This window comes from Sparus aurata, chromosome 4, assembly GCF_900880675.1.
Source record: "Sparus aurata chromosome 4, fSpaAur1.1, whole genome shotgun sequence".
Taxonomy (NCBI): Eukaryota; Metazoa; Chordata; class Actinopteri; order Spariformes; family Sparidae; genus Sparus; species Sparus aurata.
In genome coordinates this window covers 37,486,401-37,504,007 of record NC_044190.1, presented here as the reverse complement: position 1 = coordinate 37,504,007, position 17,607 = coordinate 37,486,401, and the positions used below count along the sequence as shown (strand labels likewise).

The 17,607-nt window shown below is 41.3% G+C and overlaps 1 protein-coding gene across 6 annotated transcripts in view; it reads left to right on the top strand.

Moving 5' to 3' along the window:
• The first annotated feature begins 653 nt into the window (after positions 1–653).
• Positions 654–17,607, top strand: part of crtc3 (CREB regulated transcription coactivator 3) — a 41,351-nt gene continuing 24,397 nt past the window's right edge. For 3 of the 6 annotated variants that reach the window (XM_030414329.1, XM_030414331.1, XM_030414328.1), the window contains exons 1-4: positions 654–1,968; positions 6,635–6,745; positions 8,878–9,006; positions 14,186–14,247. In XM_030414329.1, coding sequence (XP_030270189.1) covers positions 1,837–1,968; positions 6,635–6,745; positions 8,878–9,006; positions 14,186–14,247 — 434 coding nt within the window. In that variant the 5' untranslated portion in view covers positions 654–1,836. The remainder of the gene's footprint in view (positions 1,969–6,634; positions 6,746–8,877; positions 9,007–14,185; positions 14,248–17,607) is intronic. The other 3 variants (XM_030414334.1, XM_030414332.1, XM_030414333.1) reach the window with 1 other exon arrangement.

Below are 17,607 nucleotides of genomic sequence, written 5' to 3'. Positions count from 1 at the left end.
AGAATCAGAATCAGAATATTTTATTAATCCCGGGGGTGAAATTGTTTTTGTTCCAGATGCTCCGTGCAAAGTAGAAGTAGAAATACAGCATGAATGGAAACAAGAGATAAAGATAATGGATATAAATCAAAAAGTAAAGCAGACAATAAAATGAGGGCGTAGCTTAATAAATAACTAAAGTAAAAACAGAACAAGTAAGATAAAGAAAAAAGGAAAAAAGTTGAAAACTAAGTTAAAGTAAGCAGGAGCGACTGGAACAGGCTGCATTACACTGCACACATCATAAAATATCATAAACTACAATTTTTCCATTTATTATTGATGGTTATTATAAAGTTATACCCACATGAATAAGTTATTTTTAGCAAAGAAATAAGTTTGATACATTTAAGTCAAATTTGGCTATATGTGTGTTATCTTCTTCTTCTTCTGTTGGAATTTGAGTCCAATTTTTATCCATCCTGATGTCATTTTCTAACTGATAACTGCACCTGTGAAATGCAACTAAATGCATATATTATATTATATTATATTATATTGTATTATATTATAGGTGGAGGTGAGGGGGCCTGACCTATTGATGATATCAGTGATCAATAGGCCCACAGAGCGGCTGCAGGCTGCTGTGTGCAGGCTGTCGCCGCCCTGTGGTCGCCGGCGGTACTGACGCTGTTTAACGAGGTAATGTTTTTCTCGCAGCAGTCTGAGGATAACAAGCCAGCGGATCTGAGTTGCGGTTACAAGCAACCCTGTCAGCCGACGGCTAATAAGCTGAAAACATTTGCAAGCAGGCAGTCAGTGAGAAGAATCGTGGTTTGGAGCGGCGACGAAGGAAGGAGCGTTTCTGTCGCCGCGGTTTTTGTTTATCTTCATGGAGTCGTCGGGTTGGAGTTTGTCTGAAATCTCTCAGCTGTCCGTGGATTAACACAAGACTCGGCTCCGAAGCGCTGTCAGATCACTTTAACTGATAAATGTGTGGATTTTACGCTCCCTGCATCACTTTGTGAATATTTTGTGTTTTTGGAGGCTTGCTTGTTGCCTGTTTTTTTTTTTTTTAAGGGGGGCAACATAAAGTCGAAATTCAGTGAAGTCCGGACAAGACCCAGCGGACACTTGTTGAAATACAATTTACCGAGCAAACCTTTGCCCAACTGCTCGGGAGCTTTGCTAACGTTCCTAGCGAGATTTAGCTAACGAGGCTAACAACTTTCTCTCAGCACCGGCGCTCAGTGTTCTGGGCTCGGATCGGTTCTGAAACGTGTGTGTTAGATGTGGGTCGAGTGTCCACAGGTTGGCAAAGTGCGTTTGTCAGGATCGTCGGGATGCCACTGACAGCAGCTTAGCTAACTCGGCTAGCTGCAGCTGTTACTCGGCTCTCCGTTCACCTCCAACGTTTCGTTAGCAATGACAGCTAACGTTATGTTAACGTTAGATTCAAACAAGTGGTTCGCTTGAAATGTGTCAATATGAAGTTATATTTCGCCATTAACTTCTTGTAATCAACACAGCATACTTTGTGAAAGTCATCAGAGTTGACTTACAGACATAAAGTACACACAGGCTGTAATTAATCTGCTCTCCGGGCATAAGAAGTCAACTTTTATTTACGGGCAGCTTTAAACGTTAGCTTAGCTACGTTAGCTGCTAGCTAAGCACAGAGTTGTACTTCTCTTGAATTAACTTTGGCTAACCAATAATGTGTGCTGTGGTTTTTGAAACGCTGACGGGTTCACTGCGACGCTCACTGAGAGACTTTGAGAAGTAGACCCCCCCCCTCCAGCACCGTCTTCCACTTTTTACAAGTCGCTGAAGTTGTGAACACTGCGGCCCGCAACGATGTCCGGCTCCCCGGGCACAGGTGGCTCAAACCCCAGGAAGTTCAGCGAGAAGATCGCGCTGCACAACCAGAAGCAAGCAGAGGAGACGCGGGCCTTCGAACAGCTGATGACAGACCTCACTGTTTCAAGGGTAAATACACAACATTTCATAAGCTAATTATCCTCGTTATATATGTAATTATCAGTGGTTATTATGTGACGAGCTGCCTGCTGGGTGTCTGAGCTGCTTCATCTGCTGACTGAGATTTCTGGTATTCAACCAGAACTTCTTGTTTTCCCTTCTTGCGTTCAGCATGCCCGCGTACGTCTGTCAGCGTGAAGACCAAATGAAAACAGTTTGGTGGGGTTGCAGTGATACACTAACACAAACACTCTCTGCAGAGACCTGTTTGTTTTCTGGTTTCATTTCGATCAGCGGTGCAACAGGAAATGGGAAAGTGGCTCCTCTGCAGCTCAGCCACCCGCCAAAAAAGCTCCCTGGCGCTGTTACGAGTGCTGAGAATGGAGCAGTGTTGTCTGGGAGGGCTGCAGCATGCATGTCTGCAGACCTGCTGTTTACATCCACCTCCTCCTCTCATGTTGAATCAGTTCCCATGAGTTAAGACCTGAAGTGCACCCAGGGCACTGCAGCATATACACTCATCATTGTACCGGGCCAGTGCTCCTAATCATCCGCAGCACCGATGCTCAGATGTCCCCCAGAGCGAAATGAGTCCACATGTGCTTTATGTTTTCTGTTTCTGATGTGTGGTAACACACAGCTGAATGAATCTGTGTGTCAGGTTCAGGCGTGAAAGTGTTCTGCCTCAGTTATTATTCAGTTTGTAAGCTTGTAACGAAAAAAAAAAAAAGCTACCAATCGTCTAATCAGTATGAGCCAATCAATATGAATCAATCTGGGGATGTTTTTCTCATGAATCAATGACTTTTTTAGACTTTAGAATGTAAGAAAACTGTGAAATCTGTCCAACATGACAAGATTTTATCGTTCTAATGATACAGTACAGGACTGATGACTAAGGCTGTGCTAAACAAAATGTCACAAGATTTAAATGTTATATTGCAATACACAATATATGTCTTTAATATTTTGGCATCTTGACAGCAAAACAAAATCAAGCATCAGCGTATTATTGACCAAATACCTCTACTGATACTGCAGCCAAAGTGTAGGGATGACAGTGAGATTATTTGTAGTGAATCATCAGCTACGTGGATTTGATGTCTGCATTGTGAAGGAACATTTTAGACAAAGTACAACAGTGTGGGAAGTCCAGAAAATGACATCACTTTGCTGTAATGCTGCCTTCTTTCAATATTTAGTCTAGTATCACAATAATGATGCAACATCGATATGTTGTCCAACTTTACCCAAATCCTCCTGTTGAAGAGGTTGTTACCAGAAAATGTTTGAATTATTCTTCTTGATAAATGACTCAAAAGAATAATCACTTTACCAAACAGCTGCTGATTAATGTTGTACTAAGTTTTTCATTAATAGTCATTTTGTTAGTTGTACTTTACATGCTAACAGAAAAAGGACAAGTTGTACTTGCTTTTCTTTTTAGTTTTCTTTTACATAAAAATAACCTGCAGTTATTTTGATGGTGTTTTTTTGTTTTTTTGTTTTTTCTTCTGGCGTGTGGTGTTTGCTGCTCATGAGCAACGTGATCATGTGATGGTCGGATCAGATTAATTGATAATAATAATGAAAACAATATGCAGCAGTGATATCAGCTGATGGTTCGTCATCAAATAACTTGTGACACAGAAGAACAGAGGCAGGATATCGCACTGGACCAGTAAACTTCACTGGGAATTTAATATTTTTTCTGTTTTCTGTATCTCTGAAATAAGAGTTTTCACAACATTTTATATCATCACCAATATCAGTATATCTGTGATCACCCATTCAGTATCAGCAGCAGTGGCGTGCACAGACTTTTTGAAGGGCAGGGGCGAAAAGAAGGGCACTTTAGCGTGCGTTTTGGCTCCCAAGAGGGCACTTTAGCGCGCGTTTTGGCTCCCAAAAGGGCACTTTAGCGCATGTTTTGGCTCCCAAGAGGGCAGTTTATCATGTTTTAACCAGCCAAGGGAGCAGTTTAGTGTGTTTTGCCAACCAAGAGGGCACTTCAGCATGCTTTTGGGGCTCTCAGGAGGGCACTTTAGCGCGCGTTTTGGCTCTCAGGAGGGCACTTTAGCGCGCGTTTTGGCTCGCAGGAGGGCACTTTAGCGCGCGTTTTTCAACAATTGGGCCACATCACTGATCAGCAGGGCTCTAAATATTAGTACCAAATAGTTTGTTAGTGTTGTTAATAACTCCTCACTGGACTGATCCGAGGTCAGACTTGCATTTACAATGTCAGTGTAACAAGGTATGCTTCCTCAGGTGTCTGTTGATGCTGTAGGTAGGTTGATAGTTTCACACTAGACACGCGGCTGAACGATGTGCAGAATATCTTTTTTTTTTTATCATATAAATATTCTCACAGATGAGTCATGATTTTAGTGGGTATGGTAATTTGTGCTTTTCATTTTCACCTGGAAAAAAAAATCTAAAAGTGGTTGTGATGTGATTTTTGCTGCTATCAGTACCAAACAACATGTTCTCTACGTCTGGGAAATGTGATTGGCAGGTTGAGGCGTCTCTGTTGCACCACAGTAAAAACTTTTGTCAAGTTATGTTGCGACCAAAACGGTACCAAACACCCAGAGTGAGTGAAAGTAAAGGTATCGTGTAAAAATATTACATTGGTAAACGTGCAAGTCACCAAATAATACTTGCGTAAAAGTCTTTAATTATCTGACATTAAATGTACTTAAGTGTACATGTACTGTATATAAACTAAATACTGTGGATTGGCTGGTTATCCTTTATATGAATAAATTATATTAAACATATGTTCTGCAAAGTAACTAATAGCCAAAGTTACTAAATAAATGTAATGGAATAAGCGGTACCATTTTTATTTCATCTTTTTTCATCCATGTCTTGAAAATGTTAGGGATCTGCTGTACAATCCACATTGTAAGTGATAAATATAGTGCCGCTTCAGAGGATATAAAGGCTCTTTTCACATTATTCTCATACCATTGGTTTACAAAGTGCTCTTTCTATGAGGGGGAGAGTCCTGAATGGCTGGTCAAAGAGGATGTGGTTTGAGGCGACGCAGAATAAAGTTTGCCGTAAGGTATGAACTGCTGCTGACCTCCTGTGAGACAGAAAAGCCCAGTCAGCGAGCCCGACGCCGGCTGGATGCAGGAACAGCTGGAATTAGAAGTAGCTGCTTCTAGATTTTAACCAAAGGGCTGAATACAAGCTCCCCCGAGGGGCTCTGAACGAGTGGACGCGGTGCCATAGTGCACAGACAGACTGCAGCCGTCCCTCAGCTGTGAATCATATATGTGTACAGTCTGCTCGTTGGATGTTATGTAACAGCTAACGCCAACACTGGAGTAAGAGGTTTAAATGAGGATTTATTTTCTGGATATTTAAATATTTTTTTCATTTGTCCTGGACGGAAAATGAAATGTTCCTGGTGGGACGTCCGAGTTAATCACAGTAATGTCTGTAATATGTTTGTCATTATGTCCCTCTGCTTTGGACAGCTGGCACAGTTGTAATCTGACGTTCGCTGGCTGCAGTTCACACAGAATTAAACTGCCGTTTTGGGTCCCTGCTACATGCTGGATATGAAACTGTAATGCGTGCCTCCATTCAAAGCAGTTTGGGCGCAGCCTTCAAATTTGTATGACTCGCGCGTCAACTAATGTTTCATTTTATTGTCGATTAATCCCTCGATTCATTTCTCGACGACTCGATGAGTTCCTTGGACTATAAAATGGAAAACAGAAGTCAATCAGTGTTTCCCAAAGCCCACGATGACATCCTGAAATGTCTCGTTGTGTTGCTGTGCTTCCTTTAGTGCAGCTTTTTAGTGGATGCAAACAAACATTCGTTGCTGGTTTGTAACAATATAACCACATTTGCTACATACATCTGACAAATGTTGCTCCAGAGGGTTTGATCATTTCGATTTACAATTTCCGGCCCAGTCCTGATTTCTTGTCGCAGTCACAATCTCTCCGTTCTCTGTAAATCCACTGATAGAATCTAACAAGGTCAGTCTTTGAGATTCAAATTTTGCCCTTTCGGCAGTCTAAGGAAGAATTGCCCCTCTGATTTGCCTATTCCTGATCACAGTTGATGATTGGATCTGTTTTCCTCACCTTGGCAGAACAAGCTGCCTTCTGTTTTCTGCGAGCTAATCGTTGTGGCATCTCCTCTGGTAGGGTGCCTTTTTTTGGAGGCCAGACTGCCTATTTTTCCTAGAACGTGTCTCCTTAAGTTGTATCTAGGTCTGCTGCGTTTTTATCCCGTGTCCTGTGCTCCATTAGATAATAAGAGTATTTGATTCATTGTTCGGCATACAGGCCTAAAAATGTATTCCGTTAGTAGTGGTAATTTGTGACGGTTGATGTTTCGACACTAGAGAAGCTGCTTGTGCAACGATACGACTTTACAACATGTGAAACCGACGTCCACAGTTTGCTGCACATGCTTTAAAAAAAAAAGGGATGCGATTAAAAATTTAGATTGGATTTTTAAGAGCACTGAAAGTGGGGGGAAAAAAACAGTGTGATGAAGTAAATCTGTGTCTCTGATCTCTGCGTTTATTTCTAATTACAGAGGAAGATTGCGATTTTCATCCTGCAGCTATATTTCCTCCGCATGTGCAGAATGTATTATTCCTGACAGTTGTGTCTTTGTTTTTCTCCCCTCTTTCAACTGACAGGTGCAGTTTCAGAAGATCCAGCAGCTTCGTTTGTCTCAGACACGGGCGCCGTACTACGGAGGCTCTCTGCCGAACGTCAATCAGATCGGCAACACCAGCGCTGAATTTCAGGTGGGATTCAACTATTCCATTAAATGCTGAATTCAGAATTCGTTGTAATCTTTGTCTGAAAAAAAAACAGCTTGTAAGGTTAATCAGGATCGCTTGTTCCAGGTTTTTTGTATTGAATACTGTGTGTGATGTCAGTCGTCCGCTCAGTGTTAATGGTTTCTTTTGGTCTGTCAGACAGAAAGTGTAGGAATATTTTGCTCAAGTTCAAACGTTTTCATCTTAAGTAGACACTGTGAAATCACTGCACCACATCGGTTGTCAGGAATAAATCAATAGAGTACTTTATTAATCCCAAGAAGAGGTAAAGGGGACATACAGTACCCAGACCTTCATGAGTGATGTTGACTGATAATCTTATCATCTTTGGCCTCTATGACAAGAAAGTATGGTACCAAGTATGTTCAGTTCTCTTGTTTTCCTTGACTTTGCCTCACCGTTTTGCTGTGTTCATAAATTTTGACATGAATGTATCCTTCCATCATGTACTGTAGTCCTTTGTGTCGACTCTGTTGAAGCTGTATTGCCTCAGTCCCAGAAACTGTCTGTTAAACACTGCTGCAGCTGGCTGAACTGGACCAGCGTCGCCATGTTTTTCAGTGTCCAGATTGTGCGACCTAGCAACAGTATCTAAGGGGCGTCCAGTTGTCTTGACTTTATCAGGGCACGCAGTAAAAGTAAAGCCAGGATGAACTACTTTAGCCAGCATTTCTTCCACATAGTGCTGCTAGTGTGGCTCTGATCTCGGCCTTGCAGATGTTCTGGTGCTGGAAATCAGTGCAGTTTATTTTGTGTGACTGCACTCAAACGCTCTCCTTAAGCAAAAGGACGTTTCATGTCAAATTAAACATGAACGTTTTCTTCCAAACCCTGCCTACCCTGGGATTAGTATGTACAGAATTCAAGGTCTTGTTCTCATCCTGAGGTTTTCAAGGCCTGACCGCAGCAACCCGCAGATCTAATGTTGTCTATTTCAGTGGATTCCAAAATATTTGAGACCACAACACCTCCTCTGAGGAGATGTTTTGTTATGGCTAGACCCACCCAGCCCCCAATATCACATGTTTATATGTACACTGAGGGTTAACGGTTCCAATCATTTAAAATCTGATATTATTATTATTATCATTACTATTGGGGCTACAGCCATCAGTTGTCATGTCATTAGCTGCAGCATAACTGCATATTAAACAGGATATTTTGATGCAGTGATTTTGATTTAGATTCTTATGTCTTATTGTCTAGGAAAATTAACAATGATAATCCATCCTGTATTTTCTCAATCAATCGATGTCAGACAAAGGTAAAAAAAAGTCGATCAGTGTTTCCTGAAGTCCAAAATGTCGTCCTCAAGTGTATCGTTTTGTCCACAACTGTCGTACAGGAGAAAAGAAACCAGAAAATGTCTTAATTAAGGAATTAAAATCAGGGAATTTGGTCTTTTTTTCCCTTCTCTCTAATGACCCCAAACTGATTAATTGATCATCAAAATACTTGGCGGTTAATTTAGTCGTTGAAAACTATTAAAATGGTTGTTGCAGCTTTCCTCCAGTTTGTGAATCACTGGTAGTATGACTGCCAAAAGATCAAAACACTGAATTGGACGTTCTGAAGTGCAAACAAGCTTCTGCCGGGAGTGTTAAATAATTTAGCTCCTCATTGAAAGAAAAAGGAATAAAAGATCAGTGCAGTAGTTCTCACTACTCCTTCAAGCAATGCAGTATTTTATCTAGGAGTGCTTCTCTGCGGCACTGGGCCGGTATCTGTGTCAGCTCTCCAAGGACCGGCCAGTGCTGGGACACAGAGGGTCCAGGTGAAAGTACCCTTGTTGCTTGGAAGAATGGCCCTTTGAGGTGGCAGCAGTAATTGCAATTTCAACAGTGTGGCCAGGTCCAGAAATCAATCCCCACACGGAGGGAGTCCATTCACCTTCTCTTCAGGGAACAAAACGCAACAAACTAAATCGCGTCTCGATTCCACCAGTTGATAACCTGTTTTTTAACCCTAATTGAATTAAATGAATGCGGAGAGCTCTGAGCTGACCAAACATCACTTGAAACTCACAGAAACAGTTTTAAATCATTTGAAGAAGAAACTTTGAAATGTATGTCATGTGTCTGATGTCTCTTTGTCAGGGTGGCTTCCCATCGGGCTTGGACTCCGTCAGAGGAACCCGCCACCACGGGCTGGTCGAGAGGGTCCACAGGGATCGAAACCGAATCAACTCCCCCCACCGCCGACCCATCGACAAGCACGGACGGCAGATATCCTTCCAAGCCTAAATCATTGACAGTGGGAGATCTGAAAGGGTAATCGGTGACGTGGAAGAGTTGTGGCTTCCAGGTGGTCGGTCTTCTCTGTTGTCATTGGCGTTGTTGTTTTTTTTCATGGCAGTTTGTGTTTATGGTGTGGTTTCAAGCGTGACGACACTTACCAGTGTAGGCAGCTGTTTTGTAGCCTCAGGAACAGAATTAGTCATTATGCTAATTTGAAATGTGACGCAGAGACACTGCGCTTTTACTTGCGCCTAATGGACATTGACAGTAGGAGATTCTCGGCATAGTCTGAATGCACACACTCAGGCATCCGTGTGTCCTCAGCAGAAGGTGTGATTTCCATGACGAAGCTGCAGGAGAGTCTAATTCTTTTAACGGTGGCAGTACGCAGGATGAGGAACAGAGCAGTCGGTGTCTTAAACTTGCATCTACGTTCTTCAAAGTCTTTTTTTTCCCCCCGCAGTTTCCTCAGTGATGGAGTGAGAACAAGCAGAAAAATCAAATCTGTATTTCTGTTTGATTCTGCTGCTGTTTTGGTTACAAATTCCGTGGTCACATAATTTATTCGTTCAATTTCATAAGCCGTCTGTGTTATATAAACTGTCCCCATTTACGCCGCGCAGCCAATCACCATGAATGTTATTACCAGTCAGCTATCACATGTGCAGTGTGTGTCAGAATTCATTACTGCTGTGTTGGTATCTTACGTGGTTCTGAATAGAGACAACAGTGGTTGAATTTAGACCAGAATTATTAACAGCTGGATCGCTGTGTGTAATCTTGAAATGCTGTTCTGAAAATTAACAATAATTACAGCACTTCAGCCCCTTGAGAACCATTATGTGTTTGATTTGGAGAGCAGAACGACCAGCTCCAAACCTGAATAAGACCACTGTGTTTAGTCCCTGTTAGGGCTGCAATAACATGAGATTTTCATGGTGCTACAACCTTCTTAGACAATGTCGTGGTATCGCAGTATAAGGTGTTACACAATTGTATAATGTGTATATGTATTATCAGTTACAGTGATCCTTAAAGGAATAAGGACAGAGAGGATTTTGGGTTGAACAAACCCTGTTTTTATGATTTAAAATTGATTATGTCCTGACAGACCTGAAGCTTCTACAGTAGAATTCAATACAGCAGATGAGCAGTTGTGAACTTTCATACCATTGTATTGAAAACCGTACATCACTGCAACCCCAGTCCCTATTAGAGCCTGAGCCGTGCTGGAGCTTTGGGGGTGATGCTGATAACGACATTGGGGAGCAAATAAATTCCAGTATTGATATATCAGTTGATAATATATATAGATGTATCAGGATATTTTACAGCTCAACACTAAACTTTATTGTTTGAAATTAAATTAAAGCACTGATATCAATATCGTCATTGGCCGGTATATGTGTTGTCCATATTGGCTGAGACGAAAACATTTTGATTTTATAATTATTAAGATTCCTGTGAAGTTTATTGCTTTTGTGCACTGCTGTCATTTCACATTCTTATGAGAAAGATATGTGATGGAGTTCAGGTGTTTGATAACCATATTTGAGGGATCACAGCAAAAATTGGGAATATATTGGCCGATATATTGATATTAGAATTTTGGACACCCTAATGTTGGTCTCTGAATTGGCCCTAAAAATTGCATATCAGACAGGCTGTAGTTCTCACAAAAGCAGTTACTTCTAATAAATGGTCCTTAGACATTTAGACTTAATAGAAAAAACTAAATTCAGTACATTTATGGTCCAAGTACACTGACTGTCTTCTGACTGCAGTGCAGTGCCTCTTTTCTGTTATCAATGTTTTCTACTTCTAACCTGTTTGCATTTTGATTTAAAATGTTTTTTTGTAAATGATATCTAGCTGGTGAGCTCCTTTTGTAGTAAGGAGGACAGGGATTACATTTCCTTATCTGTATTCACACCAAATATGTTTCATTTACATGAAACACCACTTAGCCGTCTGATCCATCAGTACGCCCCCACCTCATAGCATTTTAGTAAGCGGATATGTTTATTTCCTGCCTCGGGATGGAGATGATTCAGTGACCTGTCACTGTGGTGTGTGATAGCTGGAAGGGAATTTGTCCTGTGTCCCAGCGTGTGATGTCATACCAGCGTCGTTTCCACGGAGAACAATCGGAACAGATGTGCGATGTTAGCGGTTAGGCTCAGTATGTGTGATGTATGTTGAGGAAAACATTCCACAAACTCACGTGTATTTTTTTTCTTTCATCGTCAGTACATTGTGACATCTTTGATGAACTTTCTTGTTTCTACAGTTTGTATAGAGTCTGATGTGGACAACAGATGGTTGAGACATACATTTCGTGGGTTGTTTAAACTGAAAAAACTTCAGTCGGTATAGCAGAACTCTAAATATACTTTGAGAGGGCTTGGGTAATGTACACATACACGCAGGGTGGAGGCACTATAAAAGTCTGCCTGTTAGTGTAAAAAAAGAAGCAGCTGGACCATTTGTGTGAGGTGGGTGGTGTTGGTTCCACACTTCTACAGACTGTGCATGTATGTGTCCTGTATACGTAGAGATTGTTTGGTCAAAATGGTATAAAGGTCACTGGTGAAAGAGATTGTTGGTGTTGTTTTGCCCAAAATAGACTGAACTATCCATCTCCAAGTGCGCTTGGCAGGAACGAAATCTCAGCGGAGGGAATGATGAGCACTGTAGACGGACGTTTATTCTTTGAGAAAACTGTGCATTTGTCTGAGCGGGCGTGTGTGAAAAAGAACGAGGTCAGAAGTCATCGTAGCAAAATCTGACACAGAAAGACGAGGCCCTGAACAAGAACTGACGAGGTCTAATTTCTAGGTCATGTGGGACGTCTTGTGGTCTTTAACTATTTTTATTTTTCTACTTTTTCTTTTTTTCCTTCAGGTTTTGTTAAGATGCACCAGTTCCATTCTACAAACTGTGTTACAACTAGACGTCCTGATTTAATATCCACAAGCTATTGACCCAGTTATTTGATCAGATATAGCCCACATGGAATAAGTTAAAATCTGAGAAGTTTGGAGTGAAATAAATACGTGTTGTTGGCTGAATGTTCATAGGTGTTATTGATAACATTCAGCCAGTAAATCTGGCATTTCATCTCCCCCGACTGCACCGGTGCATTCACTTAACAACACCGCAGCACATGTAAGTGCTCCATGAAGGCAACTTACTAGAGTTTATTGACGATGTTTCACCTTTTATCCCAGAGGCTTGTTCAGTTCATGAATTGAAGAAGCCTCTTGGATGGGAGGTGATGTCTGTGGCTTATCCAATCATGGTTAAAATGGAAAAGCGGTTTGTGGCTCTAATTGGTTAAAGATGTAGAGGCCGATTTTGGACATGTGACCCAATGTTACAGTCATTGTTTGTGTAGTAGAATGCAGTATGGGAGTGTGTGTTCTCTACATACAGGACACGAGGGGTGTCATGAATGATTTTATATTTTTATTGTTGAATCACTGAAGGGTGATGTTTTCTGCTGAACTCTTAACCTGCAAAAAGCCACCAGGGTAAAGTAAAGCCATAGTAGTAAAATAGACCTATTTTTAGATGTTGTTGAAGTTTAACACGAATATCTAATCACATCACAATCACTGTAGCATGTTACTGTTTGGGGTTGAGCCCACCATTATAGTGTGTTATGTACGAGTGCATGATCCAGTCAAATAACCAGTTCGACAAGTTTGTGCGCGTCCTTCCTCTGTATCTGAAGAAGCCGAAATAGTGTCTTTTCCATTTAGTTGTATTTGTGTATATATGAGAATGGGCTTATCCCATGTTGTGTGTCAGGGGGTAATGAGTGATAACAGGACTCCAGTCTCTGTAAATCTGTCTCACTCCTGATAATCATTTCTCCAAGGCCTGAATGCAGTGCAGAGCAGTGGTTGGCCTTGTGGGGCACCAGATCTGTGCTTTTATTTTGTTTTTGGACAACATTTTTAACAGTCTGTCAGACAGGAGAGCCTAGCACAGGAGCTCGACATGAAAACACTAAAAGATGAAACGCCACCCTCCTGAAGTCCTGCCCCTTTCAGAGACAATGCCAGGAACTCTGCCTCGGCTCCCAGTTGCAAATTGAATAATGCAGTCTTTGTTTTATTAAGTGTTTGAAAGAGGCAGCTCTGTCGTTCACACTTGTCTTCAACCGCAGTTAGACTCCGATGAGCCCACGATGTGAATGCTTTCGTTTCTCTGTGAACATGTTCATGTGTCATCCAGTCATACCTAAGACTGCACGGTTTTGGAAAAAACTGACATTGCGATATTTTGGTTTTCTGCATCATGAATAACAACTGGAATTTTTACCAGATAACTTAAGTGACTCAATTTGGAAAGAATTAACCTGTTAGTGAACGCCCCCATTTTAAGGTCCTTTTTCCAAAACGACACACCGAAATTAAAAGCATGACAGCTCCCACATAGTTTGAGACTCAGTGCTTGGTACCATTAGAAAGGTAACACCCTCAGGTTTTTATTAGAAGTGTAAGTGTGATTCTATGACATACTGACACAGAGTTACAGATGTTGGAACACAGGTTTTGGTTTCGGTCCAATTCAAATGTCTAAAAACTAAGATATAAGGGTTCAGGTTTGTCTATGGACACAGCAGACACAATGAGGCCACAGCCACACGTCTCAGCTTGCCACACTCAAAATTTGAAGTCAAAAGACTAAAAAAATGATTTTTCACAAATTCTTTTCTAAAGGCATGTCTGTGCGTTTTGCGTGGGTCCTCAATTATAACTGTGATTGGGATAATTGGGACTCATTATGTAATATCAGAAAGACCTCTTTCATAGATAAGTCATAGAAAATGGGAACTGAGTTTCCCATTTGTATCAAGCAGCAAAACATTTGTAGGATGACGTGTTCATTTCCCTTCGATGACACTGCATGTGATGTGACTATTGCACATGTGCACGTTGCGATGTCAGTGTGGAAATGAGATACTGTGCAGCCGTAGTTATAACTCACTCTTTTGCCCCTTTTATGTATAATGTCAAGGTGAAAGAAGGCTCCTTCATATTTTGGAGTTTAAGTCCAGTTGGGAATGTGGAAATGTACACATGTAATCTTTAAAATGAACTTGCTGTCAGTGATGTTTCTGTGTTGACAACAATAATTTCCTTAACTAAAAACCTACATAGAGAGCTCCCCGTATGGAGCTGTGTACCTGTCCCCACCTCTGGACAACAACTGGAGAAGGTGAGTAGCACGTCTGTTGAGCTGCTGACAGAATAGTTATTGTCTTCTCTTCTTCCTCTAACTAGATTATTTTACAACAGGAACTGTTTCCTCTTGCCAGCCTGTTTCCTGTATCAGGCTTCTCTGTGCCAACGAGTATTGCCTTTCTGTGTCCAGCCTCCAGCCATCTCGATCAAACACAAATCAGAAATGTATATAATCTGTGGGTGACGGGTTGAGTTGTAGACCCGCACGAATGTTTCAAGTTTCAGGATGCTGTTGCTGCGTTAGCCCTGGGAAGGCTGCGTCTACCTAAAGGTGTTTGACAGATAGCCTTTTGCTTTAAAGGTCATGCCCGACAGCACTTGTCCTACTGTTTAGGGATTTTATGTTGTCACAGCACCTCTGCCCTGTGGCGCAGAATCTCCAACTTAGCAGAAAGTCAATAGCAGTACCTGCTGGAAAACGCTGCCACACCAGCTGGCCTTGATGAGAGCTACAAGATCCCTTTTTCCAGCTCTGGTTGTGCCCACGTAGAACAGTAAGTGTATCGGCCAGCAGCTTTTCGTCAGTGTTTACAAGGGAGTGAATTATGGCCTTGTGATAAAAAGCTCAGCCAAGCTCCTCCCCACTCACTCTCTTTCACTCTTGCTCCGTCTCCACACTTGTGTTTTGTATGCTAGCTTGGCCCGCCGCCAACCACCCTGCCTCGTCTTCGTGTACAGCGCCGGCACAGACATTGGCCAGGCTCCGTGTTGAGCCTGCTATAACAGCTTGTACTGTAGAAGTGAATAAGGCCCACGCCCTCTCGTCATTGTTGACAGCACAAAACAGGTTGGCTGACAAACGTCTTGACGGAGCAACCAGACATCAGTGTTCTCACAGTGGGTGTGTTTGTGGGAGAGCCATGTGGCACAAAGCGCTGAACGCAGACGCGCATGTTTAATTTACGCAGCGCTGCTTTGTTTCTCGATATCTGTGGTTACAAGGACGACGTTTCTTTAATCCGATCATTCTGATTAGAGATTTCAACTGTTTACATGAACACTAAATAATGTGATGTGATAAGATGTTGGTTTAAGTTTTTCCAAGATTGATTGATTGAGAAAAATGTCATTCATTCATTCATTCATTCATTCATTCATTCATTTCTGCCGCCTGTTAATACAATGTACAAAATGGACTCGCGTCATGTCCTGGAAGCAGTATTTGTATTTCTGGTTCTGTGGTTTCCGGCTCCATTCATCTCATCAAACACTCCTTTAAACAAGTCCAACCCTCAAGATGTCCAACAATCCTTACAACTTCTTTTTGTGTTGGACATCTTAAAGACTTATCAGAAAAAAAGCAGTTCTGTTATTTTAACAAAATGTTTCTGCCCCTCGAAGAATCAAAGAAGCAATGTCACCTAATTTTAATTGGTACATGAGGTGAACGTGTGCCAATTAATATATCAATTCCAATCTAAGGAAAACTGATTAAACATTAACATGTTTACTAGGTGCTTGTATTTTTCTATTAAACAGATTAACAAAGGTTTATGCCACCCTACTTGACCTGATGTTTAAAAAATAATTTAGATCGAGCCAGATGGAGTCAGTCTCTTCTGATTTATGGCCTTTATACACGAGGCATTTTTATTCTGATTTATAGATTAATGTTGGAGTCCATGTAAATGAAGTAAATGAAGCAAATGGACGGCTGATCATCATCTGAAATTAAGCTGGAGTATGACAAAATGGGTCATATTTAGGTGGTAACATCAGATCCACAAAAGATCGAGCAAGAGTCATCATATTAACCCATTAAAATTAACCAAGTGCTTTTGTCCCTAAACCAAACTAGTGTTGTTCACTTAATTAAAACATCAAAAGAAACAATGTGCACAAAACTTGAGAGTTTTGCAGACCTACAGCTGGGATCCACACTGACCAGAAAGTGTCACAACCATTTTTATTTATTAATATAATTACTTTTTTCTATCTTGTAGGCACATGCAGGCTCTACTAGTTGATCTTTAATTATCTACATGAGGGGAATTTCTGAATTGACTAAGTTTTATATAATTATATAGGTTATGAACATTATGTTGCCTTCAAAAAGAAAGGCACATTACGAAATAATCGACCATGAAACAGCCAACAAACAATCAGACAAACAGACGACAAAACAAGGCAACAGAACAGAAATATCGATCAACATCGTACATATTATAACTACGATACCAATGAAATGTTAATGAACATATGGACTTTACCCTTTGGGGATCGCTTAAATCTCGAAGTTGCAAAACCTCTTAACATTTTTTTTTTGTTCCAAGTCATCTTCAATTAAATCTATAACAGGACACCAGACAGAGAAAAAACCCATTCAAGTCTCCTCTGGGAACATGTGTGAGCCTTTCCAGTGGGAAAAGTTGCCAAACATTATCAAGCCAACTTGAAACAGATGGTTTGTCATCATCCAGCCAATGCTGTAAGATTGGTAAACAGGCACAGTATCATAGAAAGATGGCATAAACCTGTTTGTTTGTGGACCAGAGTCCTTTTGTGACATTTTCATTGATTGCCATCAGTCCGTTTTCGATGGCAGCACAATCTCCCTCCTCAGTTTAACTAAACAAGCTATTTTCATGTCACCTTGACACTCTATTCATCTCCACTTCATGCTCATCTCTCCCTGCTCTGCTGATTTAAATCCTGTCTGTGACTGGCATCAGGTTTGTCAAGTCTCTGCAGGCCAAGCCGAGCCTCCTGCTCCAACCTGCAGCAGATTGTTGTCACAGTGTGTAACAGGGATAAACTTCCCCCTCTGCCTGTATCGGTGAAGTGGGCCAAAATCCACTGCTGAGATCTAGAAGTTTCCCCTTAATATACTGGCCGTAACTGACCATGTCCAAAAACCTGCAGAGCGCCCAAAACCATCTGCTTTGAGTGCACACATCCACTGAACCCTCGCACAAGTTGTAAGTTTATATGTCTTTTAAGTTGCTTTTTAGTGTTGCTATATTGACTGTAGTTTAGTTTGGGGTGTGCCCAGCTCACTTTTAAAACAATGTTCTGATTTGATCTCAATCTTTCATGCCAAGACAAACAATGGTGCTCCCGGCTACTCGCTCTTATTTCTAGTAGCTCTCTGTACTCCTGCTATAAAAAATCTGGCTGGTAAACCCTCCGGAAACTTTGCCTATCGAGATCTGGCAGGATGTCATGAGTGAATTAGACTTTTATGGTTCCTGTTTGATTTACAGACTCTTGGTTTTCACAGAGCATGTGAAGGTTTAGAATGACAAAAGAGGATGGAGATGAACGTTACATAGAAGAAGTAGGTTAGAAAATACCTCCAATGAGGTGTAATTTTATAAGCCTGCAGTAGATTTGC